At 40.6% G+C, this 21,794-nt stretch overlaps 1 protein-coding gene across 1 annotated transcript; it reads right to left on the bottom strand.

Moving 5' to 3' along the window:
- Window positions 1-698: 698 nt before the first annotated feature.
- PNLIP (pancreatic lipase) lies at window positions 699-20,800 on the bottom strand. The gene is made up of 13 exons (NM_001205820.1): window positions 20,781-20,800; window positions 20,623-20,668; window positions 18,907-19,061; window positions 18,035-18,157; window positions 16,041-16,175; window positions 11,072-11,183; window positions 9,446-9,565; window positions 9,239-9,358; window positions 8,619-8,737; window positions 5,710-5,839; window positions 4,338-4,446; window positions 3,080-3,244; window positions 699-824 (listed from the first exon to the last, which is right to left on the bottom strand). The coding sequence occupies exons 2-13, from the start codon at window positions 20,666-20,668 to the stop codon at window positions 761-763; spliced, it is 1,398 nt and encodes a 465-aa protein (NP_001192749.1). The 5' UTR covers window positions 20,781-20,800; the 3' UTR covers window positions 699-760.
- Between the last annotated feature and the right edge of the window lie 994 nt (window positions 20,801-21,794).

Below are 21,794 nucleotides of genomic sequence, written 5' to 3'. Positions count from 1 at the left end.
CCAAAACAGCCCCAACTTTCAGAATCCCAGAGTAGGAAAGTTCTGGGCCAGGTGGAGCAGGATTTAGATTAGAAAATGATAAGAATTTGCACTCCACGCAAGTACCAAAGGGACTGACATAAACCCCATACGTGGGTCAGGTCATTGCCCTTCTCAAAGCCTTTTGGGGTCTCTGCTCATCATTATGGAAGTCTTCCATCATTTGATGGCCATGGACCAGGCGCTGGGTCCACGCTTTGCTCATTGTGTATACTTAGTACCTAGCAGACTGCTTTACACACAGCATGTGCTCAACAAGTGCTCTTTGGGGGAATAAACGGTCAATCAAGGCCCATTTAGTCCCATCTCCTACAATACCTCTGTCTAAACATGGTCCACAAAATATAACATATCATTTGATTAAAGATGATGGAAAAAGTGGCAAAGGTGGGTACTGATCACATATGCCCACAACCAACAGAAGGCTCATTTTGGACCTGGAAGTCTTCCTTAAGTAATCAGAATGACATCGGTAACATCAATAATGAGCATGATGCCAGTATCAAGTAAACGATATTCCCAAGTTCAAATGCCAAGTAACATGTAGCAAAATTTAATAGTTATTTGTGGTTCTTCAGACCAACTCCAAATTTTGGATCTTTAACCCTATTATCCAAAAATTTCACTGGAAATAATGGACATGATGGCAAAAAAAGGAATGTATTGCTTTACCACCAGATTTTATTAGCAGTAAGATTCAGTATTCACATGGCCGGAGTTCCTAACATGGGTTGAGGGTGAGCAGAACCTCTTCTCTCACAGTGTCTTGGCTACAGAAGTCAAACCTGGGGAGAGAAAACAAGACGTCAGCTCTTCCTGGCACACAGCTGGTGTGTCACATGTGATGACAGCCTCTTCTCTGCCTCTTCTCAGTCTGAGTGAGTGTGACACCTTGTGCCTGAGACTAGATACTGGCTGAGGGAATACCTCTTGGGTACAAAGGACTGCATTTTCCTTTCCAGTTTTATGCCGTGACTATGCAATAGCAGACAGAAAAGATATTATCAGACTCTCAAAGGACAGGGAAGATCTACCAGTCACATCCCTGGAGGACCTACTAAATACGGCATGTTGTCCATGAATGCAGTGAGGAAGAAGAGGGTTGGCAGCATGACAAGAAATCAGCTACAGTTTTAATAAAAAGGAAAAAGAAACAAGCCAAAGTAAAAATCCTGAGGTCCTGGTATTACATTGGCCAGGTGTTCTTATTGTAATTCAATATTCGACTGAAATGATAATTTTACTCATTAAGACTGAATGATACTTAGGAGGCACATTTTTTTACTGGGGTGGGTTGCCATGCCCTCCTCCAGAGGATTTTCCCATCCCAGGGATTGAACCCGGGTCTCCTGCTTTGCAGGCAGATTCTTTACCATCTGAACCAGCAGGGATGTCCAACAAAATACATAAGCATATGTAAATGCCTGAGGCATAAAACATGCTCAGCAAAGACTCTTTCTCTTCATCTTCATTTTCTTCCCTGTAATTTAATGGCTAGCAGATGTGCAAATAGCAAATTAAAGGTTAAAAACTAATCTCAAAAGTGTCACAAGAAACAAAGAGCACACAATAAATATCGATAAAGTTGAATTGAATTTGTTTTGGGGTAGTGAAGAATTTGCTGAAGTCAGATTTCTTGCCCCTGAATTGTGGCTTTGAGACTTCATTGAACTATTTGTAAAATGAGGATATTAGTAGCACTTACCTCCCATTACCACTATCAAGAGCGTAACATAACCATTATTTTGAAATGTTTCTCCTGTCCGTTGCCATCTCTCCTTCCCATCCTATTTCACTCACAGCCCTGGCTAGTTTCCTCACACAAGTGTGGTGATCAGCAATCTGCTGAGTATTTAAGGAAATTTTCCAGCTCTCTGAGATTCCCTCTCTGTAGCTTTCTCCTTGCTGGTACTCAGTCCTATGAAATCTACTTGTCTTGGATTTTCTGGATTCTCAGATCTGTTTCTTCAGGTCAGGTAGTGGGCTCTGCCTGAATTTTCCCTCTTTGTGGGACATCCTGGTTACTTGCTTAAGGCTGTAAGCCAGGACAATTTCAAGACTACACTATTTGTTTATCATCTCTCAGCAATCACTTTCCTTTGTTGCCTAATGTTCAGTATCTTAAAAACTGTGGTTTGATATATTTTGTCTGAATTTCTGTCTGTTTCAGTGGGAAGGTAAATCTGGTCTCTTGTGTCTCCATCTTTGTCAGAAGCAAAAGCTTCTCATTGGACTTACAGGACGACTGAATGATATGATGGAAGAAGCCACATAGCTCTGTACCTCGGAATGGGGCGTTATACTCAATACACTGGACTGATATTAGTACTTTTATGAGTATCGTCATCCTCAACTCACTGTTTCTGGTGATTCCCTATGGTAAATGTCCTTTGATTCACGCACACTCCAATCTTGATTAGAACCAAGGGTTGATCTTTGTCTTCACTAAAAGGGCCAATGATACAGGACAACCTATTTGTGTTCTTTGATACACTGCATGTTTTCCTGGTAATGGCAGTGGCGATTTGGTGAATCCAGGAAGTTTGGGGAAGATACTCATATTGAGCATACACATAGCACAAAGCACAACTGCTAAATGAAACCAACCTGTTCACGTCAGGCTCATGAAACAAGATTCTCAAGCTAACACTTAATTTGTATCAGATCACACAGTGAAAGCGAAAGCCACTCAGCAGTGTCTGACTCTTTGTGATCTGTAGAGTCTATGGGATTCTCCCAGCCAGAACACTGGAGTCGGTAGCTGTTTCCTTCTCCACCAGGGATCGAACACAGGTCTCCCGCATTGCAGGCAGATTCTTCTGAGCTACCAGAGAAGCCCATACAGTCATCCACAAATCTATTAAAGTTGTTTTCCTAAAGTTCTACACTTTCTCCCAAAGAAATAAAAGGTGTTAGGGAGCAGCTACTGCTGAGACAGAGGAGAACCATTGCAGATCATTTAACTTAGAGTTGCTTTTCAGTGGGAGTAGAATTACAATTGTAATAGTGCTTCCGAGCTCTTCGGATGTCTGTTACTTACACTTGTCCATCATTTGCTTCCACGCTGATCTTGGATGCTCCCACTTTGGGTAGAGTTGGGTTGATCACATTGTTGTACCAAAGAAATTTAACCTTCTGCAAAACTCCAACTTCCACATCGGAGTCAAATTCATTGGATTCAGTACTGTCTGGTTTGAGAGTACCGCTTGGGAGTGAAGTTAAACACACACATGAACATACATAAACATAAACATACAAAATACATATATGTATTTGTTTCTAAAACCAGCTTACAGTGTATCTCTAGTAAGATGATTGACACTACACTTGTCAGTCTAACGGTTAAATAAACACAGACATGGATGCTCAGTCAGTGGTAGTTCATTTGCCATCAATAACTCATATTACTTTAAAGTCAGCCTTACTTTGATAAAACTTCAAACACAATCCTCCCACAATTTAATAAATGATGACATCATGATGTCATCCTTTTCCCGTTGTTTCATGGGTAGAATAATGACTTAGTGATTATAAATCAGATGCCATACATCAAAATAAATAACTGTGGTTTTCTCAGGAAATAGTAGGGGAAAAACTTAGGAACCAGAATTCTAAAACATATTAAGGTACAAGGGTGAAATAATATCTTCCTTTTAATGACACATGGCAGTTCTATAATTCTGAAGGGGTTCAGAGCAAGTCTCTCCAGAATGTGCCACTTTGGCAGGTGGACTATTTTGAGCTGAAGAAAATCAAGATTCGTCAGATTCAATAACTTCTACTTTTCCCTTACCTGCCTAAAAGAATTTAGGTAGAAGGCCTGGTTCAGGAAGAGAAATATCGCCTGAGATAAGTACAAGGAATGGCCTGGGTGTGACAAGCTGGCAGGGAGCTCGGTGGGCCCGGCGATCCAAATTCCTCTCCATGTCCCGCTGCCTCTGCATGGCACAGCAAGCCTTTGTTCACCAAATATTCGGTCTTCCCATCTTCCTTTCTCCCCTTTCAAGTCCCAGACCCCTGCTCCCTTCTCCTTAGCTCAGAGTGGCATATAAGCCTCAATTGTTTGGTTGTAGGTCTCATATTACAGGAGCCCCATATGTACATGATTAAATTAGCTTTTCTCCTGTTATCTGCCTATGTTAATTTTATTACTAGACTAGCCAAAGAGCCAAGAAAGGTAAAGCAAAAAACTTTCTTTCCCTGCATTCTCACATGGTAATGAATAAACTCTTTATGTCCATGACATACCTTATATGTGTGAAGGATTCCAATATTTAAGGAGCTGAGAGTTTACTTACTTGAAAATTTCATACTGCTTGGAGTTTCCTTTATCTCCGAACAAAGAAACTAGTATGTGTCCTGTAACTCTCTTTCCAGACAGTGTGACATCCACCTTATACCTCCAACCTACAAAGGGGAAATATTTGCAAAATACCAACTTTTAGAAAAATTACTCCAAAAACAGGATTCCATTACTGCTGAATTTTGAATAATTTTTGTCTGGTTTTGGTAGTTCTAATCACATAGAGATGGATATTCCTTTAACTAAGTGTTCAGAGGGCTAACAATAGGGGGTGGGGGAGGAACACAGACTCTTCCCAAGGTCAAAAGATTTCAAGCCAAGGGACTAAGTAATATATTTTGCTTTCAACTTTTTAACCTAACAATGTATTCAGGATCTTAGAAGAACTTTATATTAAAAGATAATGTGATATTTTCATCAGTTTATTTCATTTTTATAGATCACAGAAGTTTAGAGTACTATCATCTTTTTCTCTAAATAACCTACATTTATCTCAAATATTCTATAAGTCAACTTTCCATCATCACTGGAATTGTATTGACTTGTGGTAATCATTTTATAGTACCAGTCAATAGTGAATTGCCGTTTTTTGCCACTTAGAGCTAGCCTGGGCCAAATTGGAAAGGCGATAAAATTTAGCTTTAGTTTTTATTATGCAGTTAACTCTATTAACTCCCATACAAATAGTTTTCTTCCTCTGCTACCCCAGAAAAGAAACCCAGGGTCTGTCCCCAGGCCTCACCGTTCCCACATCTTCTGATTTCCATCACCCATGAAGTCTACAATCCTGATATGTCTTGAATCTGTCACCTCCTTTCCATTTCCATAACCTCTGCTATCTCTCTCATGAGTTACTTTTCTGTTTGTAAAAAAAAATCTCATAATTTTGCACAGTTAAACTTTTAACAGAGTATAAAGAGGCTGGAGCAGAAGAAGCTTCCTGAATTCAGCACCAGTATCAATTGTGGAGAAATTTATTTTTGTATCAATTGATATCGTGCATGCATGCCTGCTCAGTTGCTCAGTTGTGTCTGACTCTTTGCCACCCCATGGATGTAGCCCACCAGGCTTCTCCGTCCATGGGATTTCCCAGGCAAGAATCCTGGAGTGGGCTGCCATTTCCTCCTGCAGGAGACCTTCCCGACCCAGGGGTGGAACCCTCATCTCTTATATCTCCTAGGATCAGGCTCTAAATTCCACTCTGCCCCTCAAATTTAGCCATGTTTACAGTAAGCATGGCATTGAAGTGTTTTTCCATTTTGGAGAGGAGTGTTTAAAACTTTTGTACAGGAAAGCAGTTTCACACATTTCCACTGGACATGACAAAATACATAGTATTGAGAATTTGAGACAAAATAGGAACTTACGGGCAAAATTGCCGGCATCACCGGTGTTTAGATAAAATGTCTGGCCCTCTGATTTCGTTTTCCCAGGAAATCTGTCAGCATAATGACCCATCTGGGGGCAGCCTTCACTTGGACAGGGGAAACACTTGTTCTAGAGAATATAAGCAAATGATGAACAAGGATGCTCTTTTTAAAAATAGTGTACTATCTTATTCTACATATTGTTGAATTCTCAAATACTCTAATCCCAATCTTGTTCTGATAGTAACAGAAGATTTGAACGGTGCCTCAACAAAGGTTAAAAATGAGTCTCATTATTTACAACAATAAATCAGCTAGTTCACTGTTGCTGCTGCTGATGCTAAGTTGCTTCAGTCCGAATCTATGCGACCCCATAGACGGCAGCCCACCAGGCTCCCCGGTCCTTGGGATTCTCCAGGCAAGAACACTGGAGTGGTTGCCTTTTCCTTCTCCAATGCATGAAAGTGAAAAGTGAAAGTGAAGTCGCTCAGTTGTGCCCGACTCTTAGCAACCCCATGGACTGCAGCCCACCAGGCTCCTCCATCCATGGGATTTTCCAGGCAAGAGTACTGGAGTGGGGTGCCATTGCCTTCTCCGAGTTCACTGCTAAATAACACGATATTAAGAAAAAAATTATAAAAGTCACTTAAGATCATTTATATATATATATATATATATTTAGCCTTTTCTCTTTTGCCTCTCTGAAGTTGCTCCAGTTGCCCCAAGACACCCCCTCTTGTTTTAGGTGGTCAGAATTTATTTTAGAAAAGTTGAAAAGAAAGAACAAGGTGATAATCAGCTTCTGATATACAAAATAGAATCCACTGGGAAGACAACAGACTTAAAAGTCATTTTTCTCAATTTCTTTAGTTCCCACTTAGCATATCAAGGTCTGAAAGATTCAAATCTCAGAATTTTCCCAATGTGAAGGGAATTTGTTCTAGTTGGTTATTAAGACTTAGCCATGAGGTGAGGGTCTGAAGAAAATTATATCATATAGGAAAATGTCCTTTCTTTTTGGATCAAGAAACGATGGGAAGAAAAGAGGGACAGAAATGAACAGGGGGAGGTAGACAGGTAGAGAGATATAGAAATACCTACTATGAAAGGGCAAGGCCGCCCCACAGAAGAGGCGAGTGGTGAACTCCTGAATCAATGGACCAGATGGGGACTGGGCCAAATCTCAAGGTCTGCATCCAGCAAAGGGAAAAGGGAAGTCGCTCAGTCGTGTCCGACTCTTAGCGACCCCATGGACTGCAGCCTACCAGGCTCCTCAGTCCATGGGATTTTCCAGGCAAGAGTACTGGAGTGGGGTGCCATAAGGGGAAATGGAGTCAGCCGGGAAGAAATACCCAACCTGTGAGAGTGGACATGCCCAGACATCACCTGCAGATGGCAGCAGTGAGCCCTTCAATGTGGTGGATCCCCAAGTCTTCCTTTCTGACCTTCTCACACACACACACCATCACCACCACCACCACCACCAAGATCATCCTGCCCAATATCAACTTGGAGATAGGTGGCCCAAAGGCTGAGAAATCTGCGAAACTGAAAATGCTTTCCTATAAAAGTGAGCATCACTTAAAAGGACTGTTTATATTATTGAATCAGGTCAAGTTTTAACTGGATGGAATTTAAAGCTTCTGTGTTTGTTTTCCCCATTACCTAGAAAACGGGGGTTTGGGAAGAAAATAAAATAAAGCCAAGATGTTCTTGTACATGCAAGCTATATTGTAAATAAAATATGTACCCATCTTCTTTCCCTTACACATAAGAGCTAACATTTGTTGAGTGCTAATTATTATACCTTAGGTTCTGGGCTAAGTAATTAGAACATGTTATCTCATTAATTCCTCCTACCACATACATGGAATTTACCATTTTATTTACATTTTAAAATGAAGAAAGTGATTTAGAGAAGTTGAATGTTTTGCCCCAAATCATTCACCTTTTTAACTGTGGAAGTGGGAATCAGATCCTCTCTCTTCATTGCTAAAGTATAACTGCTTGATAATTATAACTTCACCTGGCATGTTACTTTAAAATTTACATATTTAAATATGTACAAATAAACATGTACCTGTGGTACATATTAAATAACACATGGTATACATTTTTATTCAAAAAAATTATAGTGAAAGGAAAAGCAATAGTAAAAAAAAAGAAAAAGGCAATTGCTATGTTATATTCAAGATCAGGGCTTCCCAAGTGGTGCTAGTGGTAAGAAACCTGCCTGCCAATTCAGGAGACAAAAGAAACATAGTTCCTTCCATCCCTGGGTCGGGAAGATCCCCTGGAGAAGGGCATGGCCACCCACTCCAGTATTCTTGCCTGAAGAATCCCATTGACGGAGGAGCCTGGCGGGCTACAGTCTACACGGTCACAAAGACTTGGACACGACTGAAGCATAGCACACAGGCACACATTCAAGATCAGATTTAAGGATCCTAACTTAGATATCCAGAGGTTACCAAAAAAGATGATAAAAAAAAAACCTGGGCAATTATGTGATTGCACAGAAAGGTCCACATGCCCACAATCCTATTCCTTTGTAAGGTTAACATTTAAGACAACTTTTCCACGGTCATCAGTGTCCTGAGGCCATAGCTCAGGTTTCCAGAGATAAATTTTGGACTTCCAATTATTTTCAAAGCAAGTTTTCACATTTACTCAACACACACAGAAGTGATAAAGAACAAGGTGGACACAGCATTTCAGTTTCACATCCATCTCTCTAAAGTTCTCCCTTGCCTTATCACTATTAGAATAAACATGTATGATTGAAAGCATAAATAAGGTATCAGTCATACAGTATCATTCACTGAGTGTATACTGCATGCAGTGAACCACACCAGTCATGAGAAGTGATGGTCCCAAAATCCTTCAGGTGCAAGAAACGATGTACTTACTTCACTGAAAGCACTGTAAGAGGCACAAGGAAATCCAGCAAAGCCATCAGGGTTGAGGATGCTGTCAGCATAATACTTGTAGCTTCTTAAGTGATTACAGGCCACAAAGTCCCGCGTTCCTTTGAAATCAGACATGATTACACATCAGAGACAGATGTTATTTTTCCAAGTTAATGTCATGTTTGGAACACAGTTGTTGAATAGGTTTCTCTAATTAGTGCAAACTCCTGGCAGTCACAGAACAAAATCATTTATGAAGGGTTGTTATTATTTGAGATGTAATCAGAAGTTAAGATTATAATAGTTATGCCACAGATGAATGAAATGGAAAAATAACGCTAGGAAGAAAAGATCCGTCCATATAGATACAAGTATAATTTAGTAATGTATTCCCTGAGTTAGATTCTTGGAAAGTTGAATACAAGTACATTTTCTTTCCTGTAGTCTGCTCATGTCCACTTCCCTTGGTGAAAATGTGTATCACGGGGATACGATGAAAAGTCCTTGCTTATAGAAAACGTAACACCTGTACCATATTAAAATATGTAGCATGTTTACCAAAAGAAAACACAGATTCTGCCCCAAGGAACTCTCCTTATGTACATAATAAATAGGTTTACCTTCCCAGATCCCATCGATGTCAACAATCTGAGACAGAGCGTTCTTCTTACATCCAGGCATTTCTTTCCCTCCATTTGGGAAGAAATCTAGGTGGCCCACAACTTGGCTCATTCCAAACCCTGAGAAATTTTAAAATATGGGACTCAAAACACTCGAAAATGCTTAAATTCAAAAAACACTCCAGGAGGATGAATTGAGGGACTCACCCAGGTTGGGGATCATTGGGGCAGCATCTGTGTGAATTACATCCACAAACTGGGCATCGCTGGGATCCAATCGGACCAATTCAGGTGTGCCCTCAAAGCAAGGCTCCGCTGGATCCAACCCTAAAACAGACAGGATGTGTCATCTCAGTGTCTTATCAGTGGACACACATGTTCGCCTCTCTCACTAGTAACACACCCGAGTGCAAGTGCAGGTGGTAATCACGAGTAGGGCGTGCAAAGAGATAAGTCAGTTCTTCTGTAATGTACCCTTTTCTGAAAGGAAATCTACGTCTAATTTACTATTTGCTTTAAAGTGAATTTTCCTTGAGCCATGGAATGTTCGTGGATACTTAGTCACTGGGTCAATTCTGTCACTAGTACAGTTACAACAAAAGAGGTCAGACTCCGGGAGATAGCACTGGACTCCTGAGAGATTTTCAGGCTAAAAGAGCTCCACCTACACTAACTCCCCTGAGAGCGAGGATCTCGGCATTCACAGTCACTGGGACCACAGTTTGACACAGTGCCTGACTGAGCAGGTTCCACTGGACGTGAATGGACTGTGAAAAGGAAAGTTCTCTCCAGCAAATTAAAGAGAAATATTCCAGTTGCCCTCACCAATCCAAATATAACCAACTTATCTGAAGTACTAAAAAAAGAGAATCAGGAGTTGGGGACAGAGTCGGAAGATGCAAGAGTAAGTAATCATTCCCTGAAATAGTCACCTCTCAGATCCAGGAAAGCAAAGTCCTTCTTAGAAAGTTACAAGGTTTTTGCAGGACCTGGGTATCCAATACATGACTCCACTGGCTAAACGCAACCAGTCTGAGATTGGTAAAATGACAGTTTTGATCTAATTGGCAGCTTGAGCTCTGGCAGCCCAGGCTCCCAGACTATCTGTCCCCACCACTTGGGTTGTGGTTGATGAGGATTGGAATAATTACCAATTGCTGGGAAGCAGAATATAACTAATTAATACATTTTTGATCTCTTTGGGTTTAATTCTATTTATTCTATTATTTATGCTATTTATTTTATTCACTAAACTCATCCTTTGTGAATATCTGACAAAGAGAAAATAGATATGAATAAGACCGCCAGATGTTAAGTCACATGTGAGTATTTATATGCTAAACAGGGCTCTGTAGACCAAAGATCAGTATTAATAAACAATTAATAAGGTCTCAGAATGCACTCAGAGAAGGAAATGGCACCCCACTCCAGTACTCTTGCCTAGAAAATCCCATGGATGGAGGAGCCTGGTGGGCTGCAGTCCATGGGGTCACCAGGAGTCGGACATGACTGGGCGACTTCACTTTCACTTTTCACTTTCATGCATTGGAGAAGGAAATGGCAACCCTCTCCAGTGTTCTTGCCTGGAGAATCCCAGGGACAGGGGAGCCTGGTGGGCTGCCGTCTATGGGGTCGCATAGAGTCGGACACGACTGAAGCGACTTAGCAGCAGCAGAACACACTGATTTCTCTGATCCTGTGACCTAATTCGGAAAATGTAAAAACTTGTCTCCTCAGGTAAAAATCAGGCCTCTCTGTCAAATTTCTATCCTTGTAGACCCCATATAGGCTTCACCTGGTCCAATTTTGCAGCTTTTTACTGTTTTGACCTACCCGTGATACGTCCAATAGCCCCACTGGTCCTCCTTCCTGCCTCCCCAGCAGCGTGGGCACCCAGACTGTGGCCAATGATGTGGACATCAGAAAGCGAGTATTCAAATGATGACTGTTGAAAAGAAAACTCCTTCAGAATGTTTTCAAATTGGCAAAATTCAAGACGGGCAGAAAAGAGAGAGCTCCGAAAACTCAACTTTTAAGAAGACATGCTGCCCCTTCCAAGCAATCAATTTTCAGGGATTATGTTCATTTATAATAGAAAATGGCGATAGTTTAGTGCTTAAACTGGTGGAAGTAGTACTCTCTTTTACTGTTTCACTACATAGAGGAAACCTTTGATGGTATAAGGACTTGTTGTCCTGAGGGGATGAAGCAAGTATTTGGATTAGAAAGTAATAATGGCATCACTGACTCGATGGGCGTGAGTCTGAGTGAACTCCGGGAGTTGGTGATGGGCAGGGAGGCCTGGCGTGCTGCGATTCATGGGGTCGCAAAGAGTCGGACGCGACTGAGCGACTGAACTGAACTGGATGATTCTTTAACACATGATGTTGGGAAAACTGGACGGTTACATGCAAAAGAATAAAACTGGACCACTGTCTTAAACCATACACAAAAGTAAACTCAAAATGGATTAAAACTTAAACGTAAGAACTGAAACCATAAAACACCCGGAAGAAGCATAGGAAGTACATTCTTTGACATCCATCTTAGCAATATTTTTTTGGATGTGTCAAAAGCAGGCAAAAGAAACAAAAGCAAAAATAAACAAACAGAACTAATCAAACCGAAACACTTTTTCACAGTGAAGGAAACCATCACAAACCAAGAAGGCAACTTATTAGACGGGAGAAGATATTTGCAAATTATATATTCCATAAGAGGCTGACATTCAAAACAGACAAAGAGCTCACATAACTCAATATAAAAAACCCAAATAATCTGATTAAAAAATGAAGGGAGGACCCAAATAGACATTCTAAGTCGGACATACAGATAGCCAACAGATGGATGAAAAGACCTTCAACATTATTAATCATTTAGTTCAGTTCAGTTCAGTCACTCAGTCATGTCTGACTCTTTGCAACCCCATGAACTGCAGCATGCCAGGCCTTCCTGTCCCTCACCAACTCCAGGAGCTTACTCAAACTCATGTCCATCAAGTCGGTGATGCCATCCAGCCAACTCATCCTCTGTCATCCCCTTCTCTTCCTGCCTTCAATCTTCCCCAGCATCAGGGTCTTTTCAAATGAGTTGGTTCTTCACATCAGGTGGCCAAAGTATTGGAGTTTCAGCTTCAGCATCAGTACTTCCAGTGAATATTCAGGACTGATTGCCTGTAGGATTGACTGGTTGGATCTCCTTGCAGTCCAAGGGACTCTCAAGAGTCTTCTCCAACACAGCAGTTCAAAAGCATCAATTCTTTGGTGCTCAGCTTTCTTTATAGTCCAACTCTCACATCCATACATGACTACTGGAAAAACCATAGCTTTGACAAGATGGACCTTTGTTGGCAAAGTAATGTCTCTGCTTTTTAATATGCTGTCTAGGTTGGTCATAGCTTTTCTTCAAAGGAGCAAGCATCTTTTAATTTCATGGCTGCAGTCACCATCTGCAGTGATTTTGGAGCCCTAAAAGATAAAGTCTGTCACTGTTTCCCCATCTACTTGCCATGAAGTGATTGGACTGGATGGCCTGATCTTAGTTTTCTAAATGCTGAGTTTTAAGCCAACTTTTTCATTCTCCTCCTTCACTTTCATGAAGAGGCTCTTTAGTTCTTTACTTTCTGCCATAAGGGTGGTATAATCTGCATATTTGAGGTTATTTATATTTCTCCCAGCAATCTTGATTCCAGCTTGTGCTTCCTCCAGCCCAGCGTTTCTCATGATGTACTCTGCATATAAGTTAAATAAGCAGGGTGACAATATACGTCCTTGACCTACTCCTTTCCTGATTTGGAACCAGTCTGTTGTTCCATGTCCAGTTCTAACTGTTGCTTCTTGACCTGCATACAGATTTCTCAGGAGGGAGGTCATGTGGCCTGGTATTCCCATCTCCTGAAGAATTTTCCACAGTTTATTGTGATCCACACAGTCAAAGGCTTTGGCATAGTCAATAAGGCAGAAGTAGATATTTTTCTGGAACTCTCTTGCTTTTTTGATGATCCAATGGATGTTGACAATTTGATCTCTGGTTCCTCTGTCTTTTCTAAATCCAGCTTGAACATCTGGAAGTTCATGGTTCATGTACTATTGAAGCCTAGCTTGGAGAATTTTGAGCATTACTTTGCTAGTGTGTGAGATGAGTTCAATTGTGCGGTACTGTGGCCACTTCTGACTGAAAAAGGTTACTAATCATTCAGTTCAGTTTAGTTCAGTTCAGTCACTCAGTCGTGTCTGACTGTTTGTGACCCCGTGAACTGCAGCACACCAGGCCTCCCTGTTCATCCCCAACTCCTGGAGTTCACCCAAACTCACGTCCATCAAGTCAGTGATGCCATCCAGCCATCTCATCCTCTGTTGTCCCCTTTTCCTCTTGCCCCCAATCCCTCCCAGCATCAGAGTCTTTTCCAATGAGTCAACTCTTCGCATGAGGTGGCCAAAGTACTGGAGTTTCAGCTTTAGCATCATTCCTTCCAAAGAAATCCCAGGACTGATCTTCAGAATGGACTGGTTGGTTCTCCTTGCAATCCAAGGGACTCTCAAGAGTCTTCTCCAACACCACAGTTCAAAAGCATCAATTCTTCAGCACTCAGCTTTCTTCACAGTCCAACTCTCACATCCAAACATGACCACAGGAAAAGCCATAGCCTTGACTAGACGGACCTTTGTTGGCAAAGTAATGTCTCTGCTTTTGAATATGCTATCTAGGTTGGTCATAACTTTCCTTCCAAGGAGTAAGCGTCTTTTAATTTCACGGCTGCAGTCACCAAATAAAGTCTGACACTGTTTCCACTGTTTCCCCATCTATTTGCCATGAAGTGATGGGACCGGATGCCATGATCTTCGTTTTCTGAATGTTGAGCTTTAAGCCAACTTTTTCACTCTCCTCTTTAACTTTCATCAAGAGGCTTTTTAGTTCCCCAAGGCCAGGGGCAGCGGCCGGGAAGAGCTACCCCACATCCAAGGAGCGGTGGCCGCACGGGGGCAGGAGGGCCGAGAGGAGCTACTCCATGTTACAGGTCAGGAGGGGTGGCGGTGAGGAGATACCCCTCGTCCAAGGTAAGGAGCAGCGGCTGCACTTTGCTGGAGCAGCTGTGAAGAGATACGCCACGTCCAAGGTAAGAGAAACCCAAGTAAGACGGTAGGTGTTGCAAGAGGGCATCAGAGGGCAGACACACTGAAACCATAATCACAGAAAACTAGTCAGTCTACTAATCATTCAGTTCAGTCGCTCAGTCGTGTCTGACTCTTTGTGACCCCATGAATCGCAGCACACCAGGCCTCCCTGTCCATCACCAACTCCCGGAGTTCACCCAAACTCACGTCCATCAAGTCAGTGATGCCATCCAGCCATCTCATCCTCTGTCATCCCCTTCTCCTCCTGCCCACAATCCCTCCCAGCATCAGAGTCTTTTCCAATGAGTCAACTCTTCGCATGAGGTGGCCAAAGTACTGGAGTTTCAGCTTTAGCATCATTCCTTCCAAAGAAATCTCAGGGCTGATCTCCTTCAGAATGGACTGGTTAGGGAAGTGCAAATCAAAACTACAGTGAGACAATACCTCATACTTGTCAGAATGGCTATTATCAAAAAGACAATAGATACTGAGTGTTGGCAAGGATATGGAGAAAAGGGAATCCTCAAGTATGTCAGTGAATGGACATAGGGAATGTAAATTGATACAGCCACTATGGAAAATAGTATGGAGGTTCTTTAAAAAATTAAATACAGAACTATCATACGGTCCAGCAATTCCACTTCTGGGTACTGTTTCTAAGAAAATGAAAACATGATTTCCAAAAGATATATGCGTTCCTATGTTCATTGCAGAATTATTTACAATAGCCAAGCTATGGGAGCAACCCAAGAGTCTATCAATAGGTGCATAAAGAAGATGTAGTACAGACATACTGTGTTTCATTGAGCTTTGCTTTATTGTGTTTCACAGATGCTGTGGTTGTTTTTTGTTTGTTTGTTTTTTACAAGCTAAAGGATTCTGGCAACTCTGCTTTGAACAAGTCTAACTGCGCCATTTTTCCAACAGCATTTGTTCACTTTGTGTTTCTGTGTCACTTTTTGGTAATGGTCAGAATATTTCAAAATTTTTATTATTATAGTATTTCTTATGGTGATCAGTGACCTTTGATATTACTACTGTAATTGTTTTGGGGTGCCGCAAACCATAGTCATGTGGATGGTGAATTTAATCAATAAATGTTCTGCTGTATCCACGAACCAGACATTGCAATTATATATACTGGCACATGAAACTATTGGAATATTGTGTGTCAACTTTACTTCAGTTTTTAAAAAAAGTAAAAGAAAAAAAAAGAGAGAAAAGAAAAGAATAATGAAAGCAATTACTTAAGCTTTTTCAAGTTTCATATTTTCTAAGTTTTTAGTTAGCAAATCAGGTTAACTTGTTACCACTGTGCTTCTCTTCAAACAAACAAACAAAACCCCTAGTTTAATTATCATGTCAACTTGGCTTAATAATTGGTTATGTTAAAAAAACTAACAGTGGAATTCAGTAGATAGACCTTACCTGGTTTGCTTGAATAATAGCACTTAAAATTAGTTTAATTTCAACTTAATGGGCGATGAATTGATGAAGTTCAAATTGATTTAATTGATGAAGCTTAAATCAAGATTCTTTTTTTTTTTTGCATTTTTCTCTTCAATCAAGGAGAATGCAGCTCTCAGTAGAAAAAATATTTTATCAATTCTCATACATGCAGCAATTTGGGGGGAAGAGAATTCAGACAGCCATGTGCATGGGCTTTTATGTAACCCAGAGTTCGTTACCTTAAGAACATCCACTAAATATGCCACCTCCGCACCCACGATCCGGATGTTCTGTGTGGCTTGTGTGTATCCTGTGTGGGAGCCGCCTTTCCAGTCTACACAGATGCAGTTCACGCTTTCCACGCTGAACAGGTTCTGGTGGGAGGGACACCGTAAATCGGTAAACAATTCAGGATCTTAACTAACTCCTAATTAATACTCTGGAACTCTAGGATCCACTCTCTTCTTGACCTACACAATATCATGCTCACTTTTTTAACCCGAAGTCAGTAAACAAAACTTCTGTTACAGTTACAGAATACTTTTTAAAGCTTAACACTGGCTCTAAACTAGAGATTTGGCCATAATGGGAAATGGATTCTTGGGATGTCTACACAACAGATGCATGGATGTTTGTTTTGGGGAAAGGTGCATAAAATGTGGTACAGTGGTTTGTCTCATTAGCGCATTATCAGCTTCACAAGACTACATTGTCTCTTACTAGAATGCTCCCCAGGACATCACCTGTCTTGTCCACTGATGTATCCTCAGTGCCTCAGACAGTTCCTGGCATATAGTAGGTATTTAATAAATATTTACTAAATAATGGAATAAGTGAAAGACTGTGTCAGGGCCCTTTAAATAAAGATATTGAAGGCAAATGAATAGGCTTTTCCATGATAGAAAGATAAATCTAAGTTTTTGTATGAATGTGTTTTATTGTACATCACTGAAGTTATTTCACATAAAAATACAACCTTCCAGATATCTACTGGATGTGAGGATCATTGATAGTTTCATGAATGCTGGACTTGGCAGAAATTTTGTTTATTTGTGTATGTATTTATGCATATCCTCACCTTTTTGCCAAGAAGAATTTGAGAATGAAGCAATCTTAGAATCCATCTCCAACTCTTTCATTTTACAGAGAGTAAAATCCAAAGAGGGACAACAATTTGCTAGTGTCCTGGTTAGCCGAGGATAGAGTCAGAACTGGAATTTACGGCATTTGTTCTTGTAATTTAACCTACTCACTCCTCCATCTTGATGCCCAAAGCCAATCAAATGCAAGAAAAACACAGCTGCCTTTGGGATCTCAAAAATAAACTATACATATATCTGAAAATCTACATACCTTTGGAGCTGAGAATGGTAAACTTATCTTTTCTTCACTGTAGTATATAAATCTATTACTTACCCTCTCTCCTCCCCCAGCTCAATAATCAACTATAAAGTATTTTAGAAGACAAGTTGTGGCCTTACTGATTATTTCTAATCTTAACTGCCTTCAGGATCAGTCAAAACTCTCTTGAAGTTAATTCAGCCTTTAATTTGAGTCATAGACAGGCCTGAAATAAGACCTCTAAAGAAAAGACCGCATCTTGGTGCCACAGTTGGCCACAAAAGCTTGATGAAGAAATGAATCAACAATAATGTTCCTCCAGCACTAGCAGTTACTCAGAAAATGTACTCTGTTTGATTTTCTGTCCTTTAATTCTTCATTATCACAGGGCACATAGCCAAAGACAAATTCAAGAAAATAGGATCACTACTGTTGAAACAACAGGAGCCAGAAATGAAAATCTACACAGTTTTTCAAGCTATCGCTACTATAGGAGATCAACGAGTAGCAAGTGAAAATCATAGGAAAATAATTAGTTTGGGCAAAATGAGTTATCTTAGTTCTTCACAGAGAAATCCAAGCCTATAGAAGAAATGAAAGCTATCGACAATGCAACAAATGCTGCATCAGTATGGCAGCATCTGTTGTGAAAATTTTGAAATATCTCTGTATTAGTTACTAAATAATTGCTACTTAGAGCCACCACATGCCTGCCAGCTTTGCTGGTCTGACCTGCACCCTGTGTCACCTCCTGGACCTCCTCTGGGAACCCCAGGCCCAGTGAGGTCAGAGGAGACTCCAACCTCCTGCTGACAGGAATCTGTCCTGTTGGGGCCTTGCCTTGTTAATTACCACTCTGGAAACAACTTCCTTAATAGATTTACAGTCCCACCTTGCAAATACTCTGCAGCCAGTTTTCATCTCCCTTGTCTATGAATCCATGAATAACAAAGCGGGTTTTTCTATTTGTTTTGAAATTGGAGCTTGCAATGGTTGATTCATCTGCAACGATTTCCTGTTTGGGGGAGAAAAATGTTTAACGTCAAGTTTCTGAGAGTATCCAGTAGGGCTGCCTGTACGAGGAGGGAAGTGGCAGGTGGGAGAAGACTACTGAGTCTCGGGGTCCTTGGGAGTAAAGAGTCTCTCATTACAACCAAGCTATTTACAAACATTGCCAAGTCACTCCTTTCCAGATGTCGTAAAATTTTTGCATTTGCTCCACTTGGGTAATGTGTCTGCTATAATATTGGAGGCAGAGGATGAGATGATTAGAGAGCATCACGGACTCAATGGACATGAATTTGAGCAAACTCCGGGAGGTGGTGAAGGACAGGGAAGCCTGGCGTGCTGCAGTCCATGAGGTCACAAAGAGCTGGACATGACTTAGAGGCTAAACAACAACACCACAATACTGGTGGTGGGGTCTTGTCTTTGACCAATGGAAAACTACATATGTATGTATTTTATAGATACAAAATATGTTAGGAGATTACACATAACATCTGGAGATTATATATAACAACCATTTTTAGAATATTGTATTAAATGCACCATAGAGGTAGAATAAGAATAATACTAAGTAAATGGATACTTTAAACAAGTTATCAAACAAGACTTTAATAAACAAGTTAGATGAAATAACACTTAAGCTCTCTGCCCTAAAAATCTCCACTGTGTGACTTGTTCTTTTCAGAAGACAAAATTCAGTATCCTTATTACATGAAACAGATGAAACTTAGTTCTGAAAACAATGAGTGTTCTTACTTGAAAGTTGTTTGGGTTCTCATTAGTGTATAGGAGGAAGCGAGTGTTGACTTCTTCTGGAGACCAAGGCAATACTTTGAGGGGTCTTTCTATAATTCCTGCCCAAGGGGAATCATCACTGAAGCAGCCAAGTCTATCGTAGCAGACTTCTTTTCCTGCAATCACACAGCAGTGTTAGTTTCGCCAGAATGCTCTTTTTAATGGTCTCCCTGCCAATGTTTGAGTTAAATTACTTTTTGTGACATGTTTTCTTCCTCCACATCCTCAGATACCTTCTTATCCACACACTCACAAAACTACTTCAACACACAACATCCCAGCTAAGGACATGCTGCTACTTCTTGTTTCTACCGCGTAGGACCACCTCACTCCCCTTCTGTCCCTGTCCGGTCCCATGCTAGGGCTTGATTAAGACTCTCAACTCAGATGTCTTCTTTGGGCCTCCGGTGCCCAAGAAAGGAGTAGCTTTGTGTCCCCAGGCCGTGGAGTAAGGGATGAAGTGCTTACCTTCTTGCAACCGTCTTCTGACTTTGGGTTTGGGGTTGAGAGCTTAAGTTTCATGCAAATGTCCAAACTTTATATATCTACCTGGGTGAGTATTTAGGTCTCACCCTATTGGATATATTTAGAGGCATCCTAAATTCTTGTGATGAAAAAGGCTGCTCACAAATAATCAAATATAAAGCCCATGGTGGGGCTTCTCTGGTGGCTCAGTGGTAAAGAATTCGCCTGCCAATGCAGGAGACAGGGGTTCAATCCCTGATCCAGGAAGATCCCACATGCCATGGAGCAACTAAGCCCACATGCCACAACTATTGAGCCTGTGCTCTAGAGCCCGGGAGCCACAACTCCTGAGCCCACGTACCACAAGTACTGAAGCCCCCATACTCTAGAACCCATGGTCCACAGCAAGAGAATCCACAGCAATGAGAAGCCCACACGCCACAACTAGAGAAAAGCCAGTGCAGCAACAAAGACCCGACACAGCCAAAAATTAATTAATTAATTAATCTAATTAAAATAAAAAGAAAGTCCATGGTTTGACACAACTCTGCACTTGAATGTTAACCCATAAAAGAACAACGCAAAGGAAGGGTTATCCAGGAGTTACACCATTAACAGTAGGAGTAGCAGTTGTTGTAGGGGCTGCATTCTTGAAAACTTACTATGCGTCAAGTACTAGGCAAGATGATTTACATACATTATCATACCTACGTCTCACAATTATCTTACAGTAGGGGTGGTATTATATGCCCAGTTGACAGATGAAGATAGTGAAGCACAGAGAGGTTAAGAATTTTGCTCAGGGAATTACAGTTGTGGCTGGTGGAACCCGGGTTCAAAGTCTACACATGACTCCAAGCTAGGATTGCTAAATTTAGAAAGGAAAATCCAAGTTAAATTGGTGTTTCAGATAAACAATACATTTTTATTGTAAAAATAACAATAAATTTAAATTCTATTTTTTATAATGATAAATTTTATTATTTATATGACTGTGGCATATATTCTTGGTTTTATCTGAAATTCAATTTTAACAGGGTGTCTTAGCTTTTACCTAGCAGCCTTACTCCCAATACCTAGGCTCCTAATCATGGATCTCTCCTACTCACTTATTCCTCATCCTCATAGTGGCTTGAATTCAGCTGTTGAAGTCTTTCTTCCAAGTATTGAGCAGTAAGTCTCTTCCAGCATGACAAAAATATTTTTTCTTACCTACGACTGCTCCCAGCAACAGTGAAAGTGTCCAGATTAGCAGCATCTAAATAAAATTTTAAAATATAATTGAGTCCAGGTAAGTTTTTAAAAGACTGGCATAATACAAGTCTGAATGGGTAAATTCGAATAAACTAGACAACAAGCTTCAGACTCACTGTGGCAGTTCTGTTGAGTTCTGCGCACAGCCAGGTAGCACCTAGAGGTCCTTTTATAGGCAAATCTTATCTTTTTGAGCAATGCCATGGAAAAGTGGCATGAGAAAAGAGGAGGTTCCAAGGGTGTATTTCTAATTTTAGTCATAAATAAACCATGACTGATAGAGTAAGTAAAGTTTTCCACCGTAGTTTTCGAAAGATGAGAAAACGGTAGATATGAATCAGTTCAGTTCAGTTCAGTCACTTAGTCATGTCCGACTCTTTGCGACCCCATGAATCGCGGCACGCCAGGCCTCCCTGTCCTTCTGTTTTAATGGGATTATAATGGTTAGAATCATCATAAGTTCATTGTAGTGAAGTTTTTGGTCTATCCCTTTCTTAGTTTACAGTTTTCTGGGCTGGTCTGTGGGTGTGTGTGAAACTAAATTGTTTCCACGGATTTGACAGCCATAGTCTTGACAACAAATACTAAGAGCTTACCAGCTCATGCAATTTCATACAATCTTGCCTTACCCTCCAAAACAATGAAATAGAGGCAATTCTTCAAGAGATTTCATTTCTTTGGGGAAAGCTGTTGATATTTTGATAGTCCATAGGAATAGTTTATTTCTCAACAATAACACGGAAGACAGAATAAATGAACTGATGAAAGGAACTGGGGGTACTTCTAAGAACATAGAGGTGAAATCAGTGACCCTACCACCAAATGAAATTACCCATAAGAGAAAAACCAAATTCAACTTGGAAGAAAATGGTCTGGGAAATATAATATGGAAGAGAAGTAGCATCTATCACCCAATCTATCATTGGGTGATAGATTGCTTAAAATTAATTTTAGAAAGACTGTGATAGGATACCATAATTTTAAGAGACCACAGCATTTGGCCTGACAGCATCACAAATATTGGTTGAATGATTTGAAATAGCCACGTTTGTAGGTCAAAAATGGTCAAATAGTCTAGTTCCCTGACAGAGTTTACAGATAAAGGAAAAAAAAAAAACACAAAATGATTT

Source organism: Bos taurus, chromosome 26, assembly GCF_002263795.3.
Source record: "Bos taurus isolate L1 Dominette 01449 registration number 42190680 breed Hereford chromosome 26, ARS-UCD2.0, whole genome shotgun sequence".
In the NCBI taxonomy this organism is placed as follows: domain Eukaryota; kingdom Metazoa; phylum Chordata; class Mammalia; order Artiodactyla; family Bovidae; genus Bos; species Bos taurus.
The sequence above is the reverse complement of the archived record's forward strand: the minus strand, read 5'-3'. Positions and strand labels throughout refer to the sequence as shown.